Source organism: Rhodnius prolixus, unplaced genomic scaffold, assembly GCF_049639745.1.
Source record: "Rhodnius prolixus isolate KJV_2025 unplaced genomic scaffold, Rpr scaffold_6, whole genome shotgun sequence".
Lineage (NCBI taxonomy): Eukaryota > Metazoa > Arthropoda > Insecta > Hemiptera > Reduviidae > Rhodnius > Rhodnius prolixus.
Genome location: NW_027411634.1, coordinates 30,999,043 through 31,018,225, shown reverse-complemented (window position 1 = coordinate 31,018,225; position 19,183 = coordinate 30,999,043). Strand labels below are relative to the sequence as shown.

The window sequence follows — 19,183 nt, the reverse complement described above, 5'->3', positions numbered from 1 at the left end:
AATTAAGGTTTGGAGTTGTATGTGCCATAGTGACTAATGAATATATGGAAGAAGGAGCTCAGAATATACCCAAAACTGTTAGGATCTCTGTGCGTGACACTAAGCTGTATATCAACAACACAAGAAAGGTTTGTAAATATCAATGTTTTTTACTGTCTGTTTTGTACTTTTCTTTTTTTTAATAACGCCTATTTTATTTTTTATACTTTTGGTACATTTAATATATTTATTTGCTTACAGGAAGTTAATACACTGTTGGTAACTAATTTTGGAGAATTGGATATTGTACTGAACGGGCTTTTGAGGCGTAAGGCAATACACTATTCGAATCTAGTCTAGTATCTTTGCTAAAGATGTTTTTATTTATGAAAAATATCTAAGCTAATTTTGCCAATGCGATTCTAGTGAAATTACTGAAGTATATATTAAAACAATATGTAGAATAAGCATTTTTCCTTTGCCAACGTACTTACTATCAATGTTTCTAGAATATGTCCTTTTTCGTCTAGATTTTATCTCATTCTCTCACTCTCTAGAAATATTTTAAATTTCTAAAGCCTTATAACAATATTTTTGTGGTATGAAGAACTCTTTATTGTTTTTTTGGTTTTTTTAAGCACGAACTAAGCCTACCATTGTCAGTGACGAAGCTCTGAGTACGATGGTAGTCTGGTGACTATCTAAAAAAAAAAAAATTGTTCAAGTTCCTGCTTAAAATTTATAGGAAACCGTTTTCGTAAATGACGTCAAACTTCCTTGAAAAAAAATTAGTTCTTATGGTTTCAATTTTCACATATTTCTTTCTTCACAGTAATAAATTTTACTTCACCTACCAAAAGAGTGAAAAAATGTCCGATATTAAAGCATCTAATATAAATCATATAGCAAAAATAATTAATTCATCAAGGCTAAATTTTATTCCTGACTGACTGAAAATATGACTGCAACTTTTTAACCAGTACCATAGTGTTCGTCTGTAAGATAAAGTAAGGTTTTTGGTAAGAGCTTCGGTAATTTTTTCTATTCAAACTAACTCTTGATGTACAATGAAGTGCTTGCGCCTGTCAGTAGACTTGGGGTCTTCTTAATGTTTTATAGTGAACGTAATTGAAGATGAACAAAATTATATAGCATTAGAGAAGATAGTGAATGGAGCGGCGGAAATGAAGCTGTTTTTCCTGTATTCTCAAAACGACCTTATCAGAATTTTTGTATTTTTATCATAATTATTCCAGGGCGCTAGATTAAAAAAAATTAATTATGTTATAAAATAAATTATGATTTTGGTTTTCTGTAGAATTTATTTGGTTCAAACATCGTAATGAAAGCAAAAATATTTTTGGCGAGTAGACATAGCTTAGTCATTGTTATTTTATTTTATTTTGTTTCTTTTAAAACCAATTTCCAGTCTACCAGAAATTAACGGTATATTTTTGTCTTTATATCGAAACTTTTGTTTCTGAATTTCATATTAATTAGGTGTTAATCAGATACGAACTTTTATCTTCATCTGACATAATGCTTGGTAATAATCTTCATTGGGTTTTGTATTAATTCTATCTAGAAATTAAAAAAAAAAACAAAAATCATAATTGCGACTACGAACTAATCCTTTGCCAATAAATAAATACAAATTTTCTCGTACTCCAATTGTTAAAAATATAAATGACCAAATTTAAATAGAAGTTTAACTTAGTAAGATTCCCCAATCGAGAACTTGAAGGAAAATCACTGGATCTATTTTCAAGAATTTGTAAATATATTTTTTTTTTCAGGCGGGCTTTACGTCCAAGCACCAATTAGGTGTCGTGGACGGAGGCAACTCATTAGCTTTCAGGTCTCGCCTCTAACCGCTCGGCTAACGTGGCTACCGTAGTCTAAGTTGATGGTGTTGTCCCGTTAACTTTATTATTAGAATTTATAAAGTTTCAAACGGAGCTAAATTGTACTAAACTGGACATTTAGAGATATTTTATTCATGTAGACTAGGTCCTAAAAACATTTACGAGTTTAGAAAATATTAGGAGTGAATTCAGATTCATAATTGTGTAGTACACTCAGTTGCCGACAATATGTAGAGCCGCTGAAAAATAGCATACGTATTCTGAAACTTTGGGAAGTGTTATCATACATGAAAAGGTATTTCATGCAATCCCATTGACGAACGAGAAGCCAAGTACTTCTTATTTCTTTACACATTATATCCCAATGGTATATATCTTGGGTAAACCTCTGCATTTTCTTCCTTATATTTTCATGAATATAAGTGTTTTGATTTTTTTTTAAAGCCGTGATTTCAATTGTTTGGCTTCATTATTTTTCTTAAGAGTATAATATCGTCTGATCACAAACCTGTGTATCATTGAACATAAATATTTTATGGATGAATTGGTCAGCATAAGGGTCTGTGACAGCTAATAAATTCAAAAATATATTAATGAAAATTTAAAACAATAAATTATTAAGTTTCCCAGATCACAATAGATTTTTATGTTTTCTGTAAAGGTTCACGATAATATTTTCAAAGGCGAATATTTAAGTATTTACTTCGTAAGCGTAGTCTGTTCAGAAAAATAGAGAAAAATTAGAAATAAATTTAAATAAAATGTACAAGCTTTCTAAATTTCTATTAGTCAGAAATTAGAGCTGAAGTTTTGGGTAATTCCTGATCTGTATATCTTTTGTCGTTTAATCAATCCTTATGCTGAACTTTTAAAACTAAGTTTTCGTTTAGGAATAAAGAAAAAAAATACAACTCACTATATTGGTTAAAGTAAATAAATAAACGAATAAGAATAAATAATATTTATTAAATGTGAAGCAAATTATATATTTAAATTTAATTCTAAACAAAATTAGCTGAGATAAGGAAACAAAATGTTTAACAGAAATTTTTCTTTGTACTTTAGGTAGTGGAGAAATAGTAAAGGATAAATTGGGTGAAATATCGAAAGCAGCCGTTTTATCAAATTTAACAACAATAGTTCAGGGATTGAAAACAATTAGAACTGATTTAGACAATATGGATTCATTAACTAAATCTCTTCAGAAGAATGCAAGAGCTTTAGAAATTGGTAGGTTGTAATCCTTTCTGTATTACATCCTACTTTAATTATTTTTCTAATTTGTAATTCGACAAATCATTGATGTGTGATGTAGCTCTGAAAAGCGTGAGAGAAATGCTGCTGGAAAGACTGAAATTATGTCGCAATGAAAGAGCTTGTATGGAGTTTCTCAGCAAATATAACATTACTGCTCTTACTTTGGAAGCCAATTTCACACAGGTAAATTTATAATTTAATTTTTTGTGAATTAAGTTTTATATTTGTTGATGGCTGTATCATAAAGAAATGTCTTGCAAATCTCTGAGTCTAGTGATAGCTTAGATTTTCCTTTTTCCGTGGCTCTAAATACAGTTTATGACTGTAAACTTTGGTGCTCAAGCATTAAAGAAAGCCATTTTGGTCTTCTTTTTTTAAATATAATTTCCAATCATCAAAATTAACTTCAAAATTTGTATTGGAGAATGAAAAGTTAGAAACAACTCTAATTTACATTCTCCTAAATACATCTCAATTATTTTTTTATAATTTTTGTTTGTTATCTGTTTCACGCTTAGTTACTTGATAGGTATTTACCACAGGTAGGCTATGACAAGTATTTTATGTTAATTTTACTCTTTTATTTAGATTTGTTAAATTTCGTTAATTTTTTTTTTTATTTTTCTCAGCTTCCTGACGTAACCATTAGCCTGCATAATGTCTCAGGCTTACTAGCTAATGATATAGAGAGTGAAGTGATCAAAGGTAGGGATCAATTTGACAGAATTAAGCTTAGTATTCAGAGGTCGGTGGATCGAACAATTCCAGATATAGCCATGGAGATCACCAAAGCTGGTAATGTTGTGGATATACTTAATTTTTTATACAAATTAACGAACATTAACCAAGGAGATTCGCCTTTACTTTTTAATCATTTGTAGGAGATATACTGAGGAGAAAAGCTGACAGTGTAACTAAGGTTTTGGATAAGATAGAATCGTACATCGATAGTATTCCATATAGGAAGATAGACGAAGGAGAAGTATCTTTAAGGCAGTATACGCAGTATAGGTAAATTTTATAATGTTTAAAATAATGAATATATTGGTTTCGTGACCGTAAATTGTTAAACTTAGGATGGATGATTTGCGAGGAATCGGTCAAATAAAACAACTCGTCTCTTTGCCAACGTTTCGACAAATATATTGTCCTCTTCAGGGCGTAGATGCGTATATTTGTCGAAACGTTGGCAAAGAGACGAGTTGTTTTATTTGACTGATTCCTCGCAAATCATCCATCCTAAGTTTAAAATAATCAATCAAAGTAATGGGCAATCACACAGTAGAAAATCTGGTGACAACCACTATAATATGACTTCTACAATCGTTATATTATATAGTTAAATTTATTAAATTTTAATAATTTTAATTAACTTAATGAAGTTAAATTAACTTAATGAAGTTAAATTAACTTAATGAGTTAAGTATAGTGATCACTGTATCACTTTCAATCAACTTTTGATTGTTAAATTAACGGTTAAATTCAATTTTAATTGATTCTGCAGCTTACTGCCTGACGTCCCAACTTTATTGAATATTTTTTCCTGGTTAACATCCCTTTACATTTCACTGACATTTTCTGTACTTTAGAGGTCATAATACGCCTTTTGTAAACGGCTAAGGATACGAAAGTACGGATAATCTCAGCTACTATTAGTGAGGTATTCCTTCTGCGAGAATACTTCACAGTTTTATAATTGTTACTCGAATTTCCATTACATTGTTACCTTATTCCATTTATTATTGAACCAGGCGATCAAATCGTTCAGTGCAGTCGCTCCCAACCTTCTCTGTATTGTAATAGCCATCCCCTTGATTTTTTTTTTTTTTTTTTTTTTTTTTTTTTTAATGTTCACCTTTTTCCCCCAACATTGTTGCAAACATAATTACCCATATTATTTTGTTTCAAACTTCAGTTACGGCTTTTAGAAATGCACTTTTTAAAAACTGAACATTTTTGAATGATTTTTTTTTATTTATTTATGACTTTTTATTTTAAATTATTATTTTTACAGATATTATACAGGTTTAGTAGTAAGTTTGGTACTTGTAGTAGTTCTGTTTTGTCTCGCTGTGGGTCTGCTCTGTGGTTATTGTGGTCATCGCCCAGATCCACTTTATAATGATGATTGCTGTGATAAGGGTACTGCATCCAGATTTCTTATGTTGTGAGTATTAGATAATATTTATTTCGTGATTATATTTTCTCTCTGTACATGTATAGTAAAGTTTTAGTACGAGGAAGTGTCACAGCAGTATATGATGGCATTAATTTTACAGAGGAGTCTGGGTTATGTTTTTAACATTCAGTGGCATTGTAGTCATTACGCTAGCGTACATGCTGACTGGATCTATAACAGATAGAGCAGTATGCACACCACTACACAACACTAATAGCGATCCAACTTTTGCGCTTCTTGACAGTCTAGTCAACATTACCTCAATATTTAATCCGCCGCCTAGCAACAAGCAACTCAACCTCAGTACTATAATAAGGTATTTGTGTTAGATTCTCTTACATAAAAACAAAAACAAAAAAATATCTCCGGCTTTGATTATAGTTTTTTTTTTTTAATTTTATTTTGTAGTGAGTGTCACAGAAATAAAAGTATCTACGAAGTGTTAGACTTGGAATCAGGATCTATGCTGGAGTATACACAGAAGTTTAATTTGCCAGATAAAGTTCGACAGTTGTCTGATTCAATAGTTCTTAGTTCTAATATTGTAATAATTACTCCAGCTGCTGAGCAACAGTTACGCGCACTTGCCGCATCACCTTTGAACACTATTGATCTCACTATGTATACAGCGGTGGTTAGTAGTAATTATTTTGTTTTTTTGGAAAAATCTGGTCTAAAACATTCAAAGAATATCACCAAGACTTTTTTTTACTTCCTGTAAATCGTTACATCCATCTTGCTATATTTCTCAAGTTTTGAAACAAAATTTAGTAATCTTAATTTTTAAAATTTATGAATCACCAAAAATTTACAATAGTTCATTAGGCTGATCAAAAAAGAAAGACTGCTTTTTTCGAATGCCCTAGAATTTTTCCTCGGGTATAAGCCCTTGGTATTTCCTTCAGATTTTAGATCGGGAAAGTCAAGATTTATGTTATTTGCATTTTTCTGTTTCAGTTGAACGATAAGATAACATCTATAGATTTGCTTCAGATGGCATCTGCATTGAATCACACAGCTCTGAAATTACCACCCTCTCAAGAAAATGTAAGAATTTAGCGGAATTAAAGTTTTATTAATAGCATTTCATAATCAGATTTAAATAACCAGAGATTGTGACCATTAAAACATTTCTTAATCCCTCTGATCAATTTCGCCTGATAAAATCAGAGTAAGCCTTAAGCCTTTTAACTTTTGTAAGTTTTTTCTAATCAAATTTGTGAACCAATTTCTGTTGACTGATGAAGATCCAAAAACAACGAAAATTGACAAAAGATGAGTTGCTCACGGCCCTCCTGGCATTTTCAAACCAGGCTTTTGCCATCACCTAATTAAATCACATTTTAAAAGAATTAAAGATCTTTATTATTAATTTTTGTACAGGTTAAAACATTGCTTCAAACAGAAGCTATGTATCTAGAAGTACATCAAGAAAAACAGGTTGGTGTGATGGTCCAACTTAGCAAGCAACTACACGGCAACGCATCCCTTCTTTCCAATCATTTGAGGTAAACCTTTGCTTGCTAAGATTTTAAAATTATACATTTTTTATATATGTAAAATTAAAATGGGTTAATGTAAAGAATAGTTACCCGAAGGTGTGACCTGTTTATTTTTAGTCCATGCGCAGTACAGTACAGTTACTGTTCACTTTTTAAACTACTTCCTGCCAATGTTCAATATATTCTATTTTAAATTTCTCAACATCCCGCTAATGTGCTGTATATAATTTTTTTGAATTTATCTATTTATGTTTAGCGCGCATGCGCAGTACACTTACTGCATAGTAACTGCTTCCTTTTCAACGTATTATCAGTTCCCGCTAGTGTCCCGTGTGTAACTTTAGGTGCCTTTTTTTGAAACTTCGTAAAAGATGATTGTTTTGAATTTACAGTTTCTCTTTAATTTAAAGCATGAATGTCGGGAGGATGGAGAGATGAAAGTTTTATCATTTTGAATGGGTGTTGGTTTAATTGGTAATAGATATGTAAATAAAATTATCAATTTTGAATTAATAATTCGAAATGATTCTGATTCGCTGTTACTATATAACCCGCCAGATTTAAATGTAAATATAAAATAAAGAAATATTTTTATATTTACATTTGAATTTGGCGGGTTATATGGTAACAGCGAATCAGAATCACTTCGAATTAGCCACACCTCTGGGTAACTATTCTTTACATTTATGTTAAAATGTAATAAAAGACCGAGCTTTGGCCTATAGAGTGCTAAATAAATGTTTCTTGTTATGTCACTTTTGAATAGCATTAAGGCAATTTTGGACTATGCCACTACATATCAAATCTAGTTAATTTTTTTTAGAGAACTTCCTCATTAATAATGAATTTTATCTATTCATTTGGTAAGTATTTGTTTGTAAATCACTTTGTCGAAGTCTTGTTATACAAAACACTATTGGTAGTTAAAACAGAACAATAACCTCTCTACATAACCTTCTACCCCAATTGCCATGTGATCAGAATAATACATCCAAAGAGAAGGTTCTACTTTAAAAATTTTCAGGCTTTTTGTATTTGGGTAAGTGTTGGTGTACGTTCCACCCACCGACTAAAGTGGTCCGTTCACGACGAAAATAGTTTTCGAACGTAGATAAATAGTATCACTCTTTGGTATCGTCGTATGAATAATCTTCTTATAATTGAAGGCCTCTAAGTACTTTTTTTTGAGTCATTTTTTTTTTATTTTTATTTATAAAAACATAATTCTTAATTATTTTTTAGATTTAATCATTCATCGCTGAAACATGCAGTCGATTCGTTGCTTTCTGATTTGAAACAAGCACAAAAAACACTTAATTCCCAAGGACCTGCAATCGTAAGAAAGGTGAGTTGCTGCATCTTTAAAATTAGGTAAAACTGAAGAATTTATTTTTATCAAAAAAAATTTTTTCTAAATTTAGTTAGCTGAAGAATTTGGCAAGGAATTCGGAATACACATAGACAGTTATCTGGCAAAAGTTGAGTCAGAAGCAAGTCACGATATTGGAAGATGCTGGCCAGTATCTTTAGTATATAATGCATCAGTAATCTCACTTTGTAATAATATTTTGGATCCTTATGTAGGTATTTATTTATTTGAGAATTTTACTTTTTTTGTAATATTCAATTTTAAAAACTAATTATTTATTGTTTAATACAGAATGGATTTTGGCTCAGTGTTGGGTGCGTTGTTCTGCTGTTTTTACCTTCAATAATCCTATCTGTTAAATTGGCTACACTTTATCAAAAGTCTGACCCCTATCCTGGGGCTCTCGTTGAAGCGTAAGAGCATATTTTTGTTATCATTATTTTATTAATAAAGGTATTTTGACTATAAAAAAAATACTAAATAAGTAAGTAGGCGGTAATTCAAGTTGTCCATTCTCCATATGCGTAATATCTTTATGCACTTAAGGCAATTTTATTCAATTCTTTTCATTTTTCAAATTTTAAGAATCCATAGTTTGATTTGTATAATAATTTTTTTGGGAGTAAAAGTAATTCAGTGTGTTTTCAAGATGTTTCAGCTTTTGCAAAGGTTTTAAAAATGAGGGTACTGTCCAAGCCATAAAAGTTTCAAATCGTTTAATTTCTACTTTAACATTCCGCTTTTCAGTGATTCTGTTGATGAAGTTAAATAACTGTCCCGTTTCACTGAAATCTTAGTTGATTTTGGCGAGGTCCTGACTCTGTTGAATTTCTCTCTTTTGACAGTTAAATGAACTGTTTTTGATTCGCGTAAACCTTCGATAGCTAGAGAATAAAATATGCTTAGTCAATGAAGAATATTATTTCAGTAAAATTGTCGTTTTCTTCAGTTTTTTTTCGGTGGATCTCCTCCGCTTCTCTTGATCAATTATTTGATGCGTTAATTAAACTTTCTATTCATTTGAAAATCTTTCGTTCAATAATGGAAACGATCCTAACGAAACTGAGCTGTAGAGTGTTTCCAAACTTACAATAAAATAGTGCCCAGTTTAAAACCCGTGCAATGTAATGAATCATCCTTTTTTTTATAATTGCATTCGAGCTTATTTCTAATTACCTGACAGACTCATTTCAAATTGCAACATCATGCAATAAATAGTTGCTTGGAACAAATGAATTGTTTTTGTAAATATTCGCAGCTTCTTTCTAATAGTTAATCTTTCTTTTATATTTACATTTATTTTAGATGTTACTTCTTAGCAAATTATAAGATTGCTTTCTTTTTTTCTTGTACTTTTTCTCTTTCTCCCACTCTCTTTTTTGTTATTTTATTTTTTTTTTTTGAAAAATTATTTAAATGTTTCCTTTTTAATTTTTTCGCAAACTGTATTGTGTGTGCAGGGAATACCTCTACGATGCTTATGGAGAAAGGGATAATGTGCCATTACAAAAGTAAGCACTCAAAAGTAAAAAAGTAATGTTGTATAATTTTTGAAGAAATTTTAGTTTAAAGTTAGTAAAAGTAAAACTTTTGTGATCCATTCATAAATACACACAAAAAAAAACTGTTTTAAAGCACGCTAAGGTATGCGTCTGAAGTTTGGTTGCTTAATTCATTAAAAATACAAAACATCTAGTTAACTTGTTTTTGTAATTGTTGCCATTTGTAATTGTTTTGAAAGAGATAGTTTATTTTATTTACTGTTTATTTGTACAACAGATTTCACTGTGTTAGTTTTTCAGTATATAACTGCTTTTGTGCGTGTCTTGTTTACAAATTTTGTTCTCATTTTATTGGAAGTCAACTAAGAAGTGTTTAGTTCGTTTGATTTGCAGCTCTTTCTAAATTGTAATAATTTAGTCATAAAGTAATCGGATGTATGTTGAAAGCCAGGCTTTCAAAACACATTAAAAAAAAAAGTATTAAAAAGAACGTAGAATCCCTTAAGTTGAACAATTAATGCTCTCCGCACAATAAAACACAGCTAATTAAGATGAACGTGAAAAAAGTCCAAAATTATATTTTCAAATACTTTTTTAACAAATATTTACTTTCGTAAATGATACATTTTATTGGAAAAAATTAATTGCAAAAAACCTAGCTGAGTTTAAATTCGGATTTTATATTTTAATGTTTCAAAATATTGGATGTACAGAAAAATTGAAAATATTTTACATCTGCCGAGAAATTATGGTTGAGAGTTTATTTTAAAGAGTGAATTTTTATTACTTTGCTTTCCGTACTGACTTGTAATGCTCTAAAAAGCTGGTGCCGGTGTTAGATTTTTGTACATTGAGAGATTTGTTCTTAACCTAAGTTTTAATAATATTGTGATACAAACTCCTCTGACTAAGATGAAGAAGTCAAACAATATTTGGTGTTACAATTCTCAAATTTTCTCTTTCAAAACTTAATTTTCTTTCTAAATGTTATTAGCAACTAAAATCTCTTATAAAATCAATTTGTTTAAGAGTATTTAAAACTAGTGCGTAAGTTTTATCTGAGTAGACGGTTTACGAATACTAAAATTCTTTCAAGATATATGCACGGCTAGATATTTTTTTAAACTCGCAAATGTTAGCTACATATGCAATTATTATATTAATAGATGGTAATTTACCTTTAAAGTTGAGTGAAATAGTATTTCACGTGGTAAAAATATAATTTGTTTCAGCGTTGGCGGTAAGAAAAAAAGAAGACCTAAAAAGAAGCACGGTGCCAGCGGTGGAGCTTACAGTGCTCCTTTAGGACGTGGTGAGCGGAGTCAGGCTATGCCACCATCCGATGACAGGTTCATTATCTGCTTTAATTATAATTATAATTTTTTTCATTATCATTTTAATTGCCTTATCGAAGTTACTGTCCTACTTTCTGCATTACCGCAACTTTTAACTAATCTACATTATCCGCGTACTATTAAAAGACAACATTTGTCAGTTCATGTGGTTATAACAAAAATTAGCATCTTCTTAGACAGATGCGCAGAATGGTAGCTTTGATCTTTTGGCTAGATTAGAGTAGATTTAAATTGAATAATCTATGAAGCCTAATTCAGTACTACCTTAAAAAATCTAATTATATTTTTTTAAATGTAGTAACCATTTCTTGATAAAATACAATTTATTTATAATTTTGTGTAAATGTCTGTAATGAAGGTTTCCTTTCACTAGAGTATTCATAGTTTTCGCAATACTGAAGTATATCCTAACAATAACTTCCTCTTCCTGGGTGTTCAGAGTTTAAGGTGTCGGTCTAAGTACAGAGTTTTGTTTGGCTTGGATACCCATAGGAACCAAAGTTCCCTGAAGAGATGGACAGACCACTTTTCTTCTCAGTAATGCATTAAATAAATTAGAGAATAATTTCTCGAATTTCAAAGATCAGACACGATTTAGGGTTTTGCTTTATGCTAAGGGTGATTCTAACCGGAAAAAAAATAGCGGCTCTAGAGTTATAGGGAGAGTTGAAGCCGTTATTTACATTCATAAAAATTATGTTTTAATATATGTGCTAAAACAAGACTCCGATTGGTTTTTTTTAGGTAGAAGTGCTGTCCTCTATAGTATTAAGCAGATTTTAAAAGAATTTTTTTAGATCTGCCTGCATCTGCAACTATTCGGGTTAAGAACACTATGTTTACAAACCTTATTCTTCTGAAAATGTGACGTATTTAATGTGACCTACTTATTTTTTCCTTAACGGTTGTTTTCTTGTACAAACACTCGGGTTTACGATAATAAGAGAAGAGCTGGAATTGAACAATTTTTATTGAATTGACTTAAGTATATATGTTACATTGATACAAAATTTAGTACAGAAAGTATAACTTGCATTAATCATGCTAGGAAGTAGATATGTTACCCAAATTTTGTCATTCATTTCAGACAAGCGTAACTTGATTAGTATATAGAACATGTTTTTAATTTGTTCGTCGATATTCCATTAGTAGATGTTGCCATTAGCAATAAGGTTGGTATAAAGGTGTTTTGGTTGTAAGTGTTGAGATATCCCCCCTCCCCCAATTAGCTTAAATTGAATATTCCATTAAAATTGGTAATATGAATTATTTCTGTGGTTTGATTGTTTTAATATTAAATTTTATTCAGAAATCTCCTTCGTTGTAATTCTAATTTTTCTTGTTTACATTTAAGACAAATAGCCATTAAGCTCATTAAGCTGCCCAGTATAAGTGTAAATAATTATTATGTGCAGTTGATTAAGTGTGAAACCTAGACCAATGATGTATTCTAGTGTGAAATAGATTGGTATTGTGACAGTGTCTTTCTCTTTCCATTCATTTTGAAACAGTCAAGAAAAATCCCATTTACTTCGAGTCATGTTTTACTGAGATCGTAAATACTTAATCATTTTATAAGGTTATTCATTAAAAAGGTTATTCATTTGCTTGGTAAGTTTGTCTTGGTTCCCATAGCATTCAACCTTTCGCTTAAATTTGTTGGAATAGATTCGTTTGGGTCGCTTTTCCTTTATTTATTCTGTTCTATTCGCTTAACTCACAAGTTCTTTAATCTTATGTAGTTGAGATGAGTCTCTTTTCTAATACTCTTCTCCTCTAATATTGATGAATTTTATGTTTTTAAAGGCCCGCCCAATGGGATCAGTACAATCCAAATGCACCTCCAAGGTATCCAGCCATGTCTTCTGAGTATGAGAGACCACCACCTTATTATTTTCCAGGTCCCACACAACCGTAAGTAAATTTGGAAAATTTATTATTTGGGTCTTTCTATTTGTAATCGATTTTTTTTTTTTTTTTTTTTTGAGTGTGTAAGTGTAAACTAAATAATCCTTTTTAAAAAATTCTAAAAGTGAAACGCTACAAATAAGGATATTACTATCTCTTAAACTTTTTAGAACGGAATTGAAAGCTTGTACGAAAAAAGAAATGCAGCAAAAATTAAATCAAAGAGGGGAAATAGTTCTTTTTTAATATCAGCATTAAGAGCAAAAATATTTTAACATTTTGACTTTACATAAATGTTCCCGCAATAGAAGTAATCTTCGTTTTAACATCCTTTTCAAATTTCGAAATTCTAGTTTCGATAACGTCTTCAATGATTTTTCTTAAAGTCTTGCCCACTAATCACGCAGTTTATAACATATAACAATTATTAAATTATTTAAAAAAAATCGTCCATGTAAAAAGTCAGTTTAAAAATATTTTTGTTTACTAGATATCAACAAATATAAATATACATATTTTTTTTTAATTTTAGCATATTTCCGGAAAAAATTATTTAAGAAGTTCAGAGGCTTACCTCTTTCGTTCACCAGTTTGATGGACATATCCGGTTCCATCAGCTGTGGGAGTTACACTACACACTTGGTGAAAATACTACCTTTTAAGAATATAGACAGACATCATTATATTCAATTGTTATTTTGTTAAATTCTTAGTAACAGAATTATTAATATCCATTGAATCTATTAACACATAGATAACAGCTATTTGTTTGCTTAACTGAATATTGTCGTCCAACCTTTTATATTAAAACTATTATATTTTTGATCATGCAGTTTTAAGTACATTGCAGTAGACTCATTTTTATCAAAATATTATTTCAGTTTTTCTTATTTTTATTTATTAATCACGGAGATAACATTCTCATTCTTTTACACACCATCAACTTTTGAAGCACTACTAACATACAAACATCATTTTAGAAAATAACATATTAGCTTCTCAAGTGGAAACTAGATATAATAATAAAGATAAAGATCTGGTCTGAAACGTCCTCACAACTTACTTTTCCTTATTCTCATAGTTGTCAGTGACAAATAGCGTTAGAATTTTTTGCATGTTCGGAGCATTAGCTGTATACTCAAACGTGTTAATATAATTATAATACTTCGCAATATAATACTTAGAAATGACATACTATAGTGATGTCTAAAGGCCATTTTTATCGAAATCGTCGCATTTTCACCAAAAAAAAAGAAAAAGGAAACTTGATATGCCCTTACAGCAACTAGACTAAATTTAAAGATAACTTATTTTCGTGGAAATCGTGGAACAATAAGAATTCCTTCAGGAAATTTGCACTTTGAGTTAGGCCATTTCCTTCAGATTCAGAATTTTAACAACTTATTTAATCCTCTTTAACGCTGTATAAGTTATACTAAGTACTTATCATGAAATTGCATTTTAGTGAACTTACCACTCTCTTGCCTCAAGAAGTCCTCTTTTTCCATTTATACAAGGAGTGTTCTAATTTAAATCGTTAGAGCCATTTTTCAAAGAAATTAAAAGCAAAACTGGCAATAACACGGCACTAGCAGTAAAAATTACTACGATGGAAAACGGTCGAAAATATCTCTTCATTTAAAACTCTGTCATATCGTAATCCTGGACTCTATTTATAACCAAATTAACACAGTTCTTTCCAAAAAAGATGCTCTTTCCGCTAATTAGAAACAAAACCTCAAAAACCGTGCCAGGTTTCTTTATACAATTACTTTGTCCTTAAATGACTTATGCTTGCCCACATAAATATTTATTAATCACCAATATTCCATCACAAAGTATATACTATTTACTTTAGAGCATTTTCGTTCTTATGGAATGAACATAGGAAACTAATAATCGAACCCGCAAAGCTGAGTAGTGTCTGTGACTTTATGATATAACATGTTTTTTTTTTTTCACTCTGACCGGCTTCGAATTTTCAACTTCAAAAATTGTTTAATCCTTCGAGGCATCGCGGCTCATTTGCCTGAATTGGCTCCATGATTTGATAAGGAGGCCTCTTTATTTAAATTCTAAAAGTATAAATAAACAAATAGTGCCTAATCCATTGAGAAATTCCGTTGTTTAGAAGTATAAGAAATAAATGCGAAGTATCATTATTTTTTTTTTTTTCAAAAGCAGCTGCGTGTTAAATTTGAGGGTCTTATAATGTATTCAATCCAATACTTTTAGAACTGTAATAAATGCAATTAGGAAAAGTATGTGAGTGTTTCTTGCCAATTTTTTGAGTTTATTATTATATTGTGTAGGGCGTATATATTATTTATTTAATTTATCAATCACTGAATATATTAATATGAATGACTGAATCTTTTTGTTAATTATATAAACATTTTGTTTCAGAGTCTCTTCAGCAAATCCTTAAACTTTTAGATCTTACTTAAGTATAATTTTCCTTTTTTTTTTCTTTTTTTCTTTTTTAATTTCATGACTGACAATTGATATTTTATTTTTTAACTGTAATAAAAAAGAAAGAAATAGCGTTCTTTACCAAAGTTTTCGGAAACAAAGAACTGATAAAAGAAAAGCATCCTTTTTTTATGAAAATGGTTTTTTCTTTATTGAAAACAAAAATAAGTTACAATTTGTAAATTGTCTTTTTAATTAATATGATATTAATTTACAAAATATATGTTTTATTGTTTTTTTTATTTGCTTTTGCTTGTATCAAATTTACGTTAATTGTAATTAAAAAAATTAATTCGCTTACTAGAACGTTTGAGGTAGATTACTAATTTTTTATTTGTTAATATTTAATTTTCATTTCTGATATTCACAACAAAAAAATATATAAATATTTACAAAAATTTAATTTATTACAAATAAGTGATATCAATTAAGTATTTATTGTATAGATTTTTTAAAAAAATAATACCTGGGATGAAATTGTATGTGCGAGTGGATTTTTTTTTTGTAAATTCTATATGTAATATAAAAATAAAATATGTTGTTTCAGAGTTTATCTTTATAATAATAATAATACAAAATATAAATGCATAGAATATTTTTTGTGAAACTATATTTTAATAAGTGACAAAAAATTAATAAATAGAAAGAAGAAATGTTTAAAGTTTTGTAGGTATTTGCATTGATTAATTGGTGTATGAATGTCCCAATTTCCTTTATAATTTTTTTTGAATATATATTGTATAAAACAAAATAAAAAATAGTATTTGTGATTTTTGAAATGCTATATAATGTTTATTTTTTATTCTTTGACTTTAATAATAAATAAATAAAATAAGTATTTTTTACAATTCTTACGAAGTGAGAATTTGTAAATTATTGACTGTTATATTTTTTAATAAAATATATATATTAAATGTAATTTAGCTGAGTTAAGATGGTGCTCAATTTGATTTTTCATTCTTCATATTTATTTTTAAATTTATAGTTTATAAATTATATTATTACTTTTTAGAAGAGTTCATAGGAATCACATTGAGCAACTTTGCCATACTTTTTTAATATGTTATTTCCAAGTATTTATAGTACCTAAAAAAAATCTTTCTTGATTTCATTAAACATAACACAAAAGTCTTCCTTTAAGCAATTAACATAATCTAATTTGTTAATGAGAAAAAGTTATTAAGAAATTATATGTACATAAGTATATATTTGGTCTTACTGAAAAGCATATTCTGAAATATTAGTGGAATAGTTTTGGAAAGCATATTGATGGAATAATTTTGGGGTTTTTCTTCTTTTTTTATAGGCTTAAAGGTGATAGGAAGTGATTGTGGATTGGCCAGATGTGTCATTTGGTTGTCATATTTTCCCCTGGTTGTTTTTTTTTTTAAAAAAAAAACATTGATCTTGTCTTTATGTTTTATTCAATGACTTTCCTGTCAACTACAAGGCCATCTTTGAAGAAATCTTCAGAGGCAAGAAATTAGATTATTAATTAGAAGGGGAGTAAGTCAAGTGCTACAATCTCGTCGATTAGTGCCCTGTTTTTCCCAGCTTTTAGTTCCTAATCTTGTTAGACGTCTTCTCTCTCTTAAGCTGTAGTAACTGGTAGCCGTTGAAAATAATCTCTTAATCTCATGTGAGACCTTATATAAGTCATAACTAGTGAGAAGAACCCTCTTTATTTCCAAATAAATAGAACCCATCTAACATTTTGTTCGGAAGTCATATATATGGACTTTACTTCATTGACTATCAGGCCCATTAATTTTTCCAACTTTCACTGCACCCTGTTCTACAATGTGTGTCAATACCGTCAGCTTAAGCAGCTGCACCTATGTATGAAGAATAACCCCCTGACGTGCTTCCTCCTAATTTTTTGACCTTTTAAGGGTAATACAATAAAAAAGGCAAGTCAAAGCTTTTTCGTGCATAGCCCGTTCCTTAATTTAAGTAGAGGAGACGAGACTTACCTAACGAAAACATTCATTGTACGGATGGAAAGCTTCATTATCAAAGCCTCTAATAATCATTAACTTGTATGAAACATTGTTTTCACCTGCTATCAAAACCGACCAATGAAAAAAATAAAAAATGTCTCGAAGGCATTCTTATAAAATGCAGATCCTGATTATTAAATCGGCTTTTAATAAATTAGTAACTATTTAAATCCTAATCATCAAGATTATTATTATTGTATTTTATAACTGGAAATATAATTTTTTGGTCTTATGTAGAGTGGGCTGTTAAATTAAAAACATAGTAAACATAAATAAATAATGGGATTGAAAAAATAACTGCCATTTCAGTCTAGTAAAATTTATTTTGCCGAACTTTCGACCTAGGGACTAGGTCATCTTCAGGGCTAGTTTAGAAACTAAGAATTACATTTCAGGGTTGGTGTGTCTTCTGTCTTGACTGAGTCCATGAACAGACAAGACAGAAGACACACCAACCCTGAAATGTAATAGTATTACTTTCTAAACTAGCCCTGAAGATGACCTAGTCCCCAGGTCGAAAGCTTGGCAAAATAAATTTTACTAGACTGAAATGGCAGTTATTTTTCAATCCCATTGAAACTATGAATCAGTCACCAAAAATAATGAACAACAATAAATAAATAACATAATGCAAATTAATCTCAGAGTTAATTAGGAGCTAGTGAACTTTTATGACTTGAAAATAATCAAATTCAAACTTAAGAGAAATTGAAGGAAAACATATTTATTTTTCTTCCTCACTTGACACCTAAACTCAAAAAATGTTCGTGACTAAGTCAATGTGGTTTTCATAAAAAATGCGGATTGTGAAGACTTTTGTGTTTTTTTTTTATACAACAAGATAAAAAAACTCTTAATTTCTGTTTACTTTTTTTATTAATTTTTTTTTTAAATACTTTTCTATAAGTAAGAACTGTTGATTAAGTATATTCCATTTGTCCAGAGATTGTAATTATCCATTCGCAATAAACATCACAAATTTCGTGTTTTTTTAGTATTATTTATTATTTATTTTTTGTAAAATTTCCCGTATTTATTCTAATTTTATGTTTTACGAAAGAAATACAGCTAGCGCTAAGAAAAAGTTCCCAATTCTAAATCTCAAAAAGAACGATGTATCTAAAGCAAATATATCGCTACTAATTGTATAAATTAACAATGAAATGTCACATGTATGTACATTATACGCATACCTTCCCTTCCCTTCATTGTACTGCCTTAAAAACAGAAAAAATATTTTATAATTCACATAAAAATATCGTTGAACAAAATAATTATTTAAAATATTTATAAATGTTGTGTTCTTTAAAAGTAATATAAGTAATTCAACAAAGCCTGACTCACATTTTTCCATTCAATCCAAAAATGCAGTAAAAATGGTGCTGACTGTATTTTTGAAAAATTAATTAACTTAGAACACAAATGATTCATTTAAATAAATAATTTTCCAAAAATGGTTATAAATTATTTACACTAAAATTGTTTCTTATATTTTATGTTTAAATTTGTATTTTGTACTTTTTGTTAAAAAAAGAAAAAAAAGAAATCAGCTTCGAAAGTGTATCTTTTTCCTGCAAGTATTAATACAAATAAAAAAGTAAAAAATATATATACGAGTAAATACAGTTTTGAGAATTTATTTCTCAATGCATTGGTGAAAAATGTTCCATTTTTTCTTCGTTTTTGTGTAAAACAAAAATGGAGAGAAAAAGTTTTAATGTTTTCTAATTCAAAATGTAATTTTAATATATCTCTGTAAAAATAAAATTTAAATAAAACCAGCTAAATCCTTTAA

General features: G+C 29.3%; 1 protein-coding gene across 5 annotated transcripts in view; it reads left to right on the top strand.

The window, feature by feature from the left end:
* LOC141460214 (prominin-like protein) overlaps positions 1–19,183 on the top strand; it is a 26,423-nt gene extending 7,240 nt beyond the window's left edge. Inside the window, exons 3-21 of one of the 5 annotated variants that reach the window (XM_074140007.1) lie at positions 8–128; positions 241–307; positions 2,910–3,074; positions 3,160–3,284; positions 3,620–3,643; positions 3,731–3,896; positions 3,983–4,112; positions 5,116–5,268; positions 5,381–5,596; positions 5,689–5,914; positions 6,238–6,327; positions 6,664–6,788; positions 8,025–8,127; positions 8,204–8,362; positions 8,443–8,564; positions 9,612–9,662; positions 10,886–11,002; positions 12,815–12,922; positions 15,323–19,183. In XM_074140007.1, coding sequence (XP_073996108.1) covers positions 8–128; positions 241–307; positions 2,910–3,074; positions 3,160–3,284; positions 3,620–3,643; positions 3,731–3,896; positions 3,983–4,112; positions 5,116–5,268; positions 5,381–5,596; positions 5,689–5,914; positions 6,238–6,327; positions 6,664–6,788; positions 8,025–8,127; positions 8,204–8,362; positions 8,443–8,564; positions 9,612–9,662; positions 10,886–11,002; positions 12,815–12,922; positions 15,323–15,344 — 2,290 coding nt within the window. In that variant the 3' untranslated portion in view covers positions 15,345–19,183. Of the gene's footprint in view, positions 1–7; positions 129–240; positions 308–2,909; positions 3,075–3,159; positions 3,285–3,619; positions 3,644–3,730; positions 3,897–3,982; positions 4,113–5,115; positions 5,269–5,380; positions 5,597–5,688; positions 5,915–6,237; positions 6,328–6,663; positions 6,789–8,024; positions 8,128–8,203; positions 8,363–8,442; positions 8,565–9,611; positions 9,663–10,885; positions 11,003–12,814; positions 12,923–13,448; positions 14,822–15,322 lie in introns of those variants that run through there. The other 4 variants (XM_074140006.1, XM_074140010.1, XM_074140009.1 and 1 more) reach the window with 4 other exon arrangements.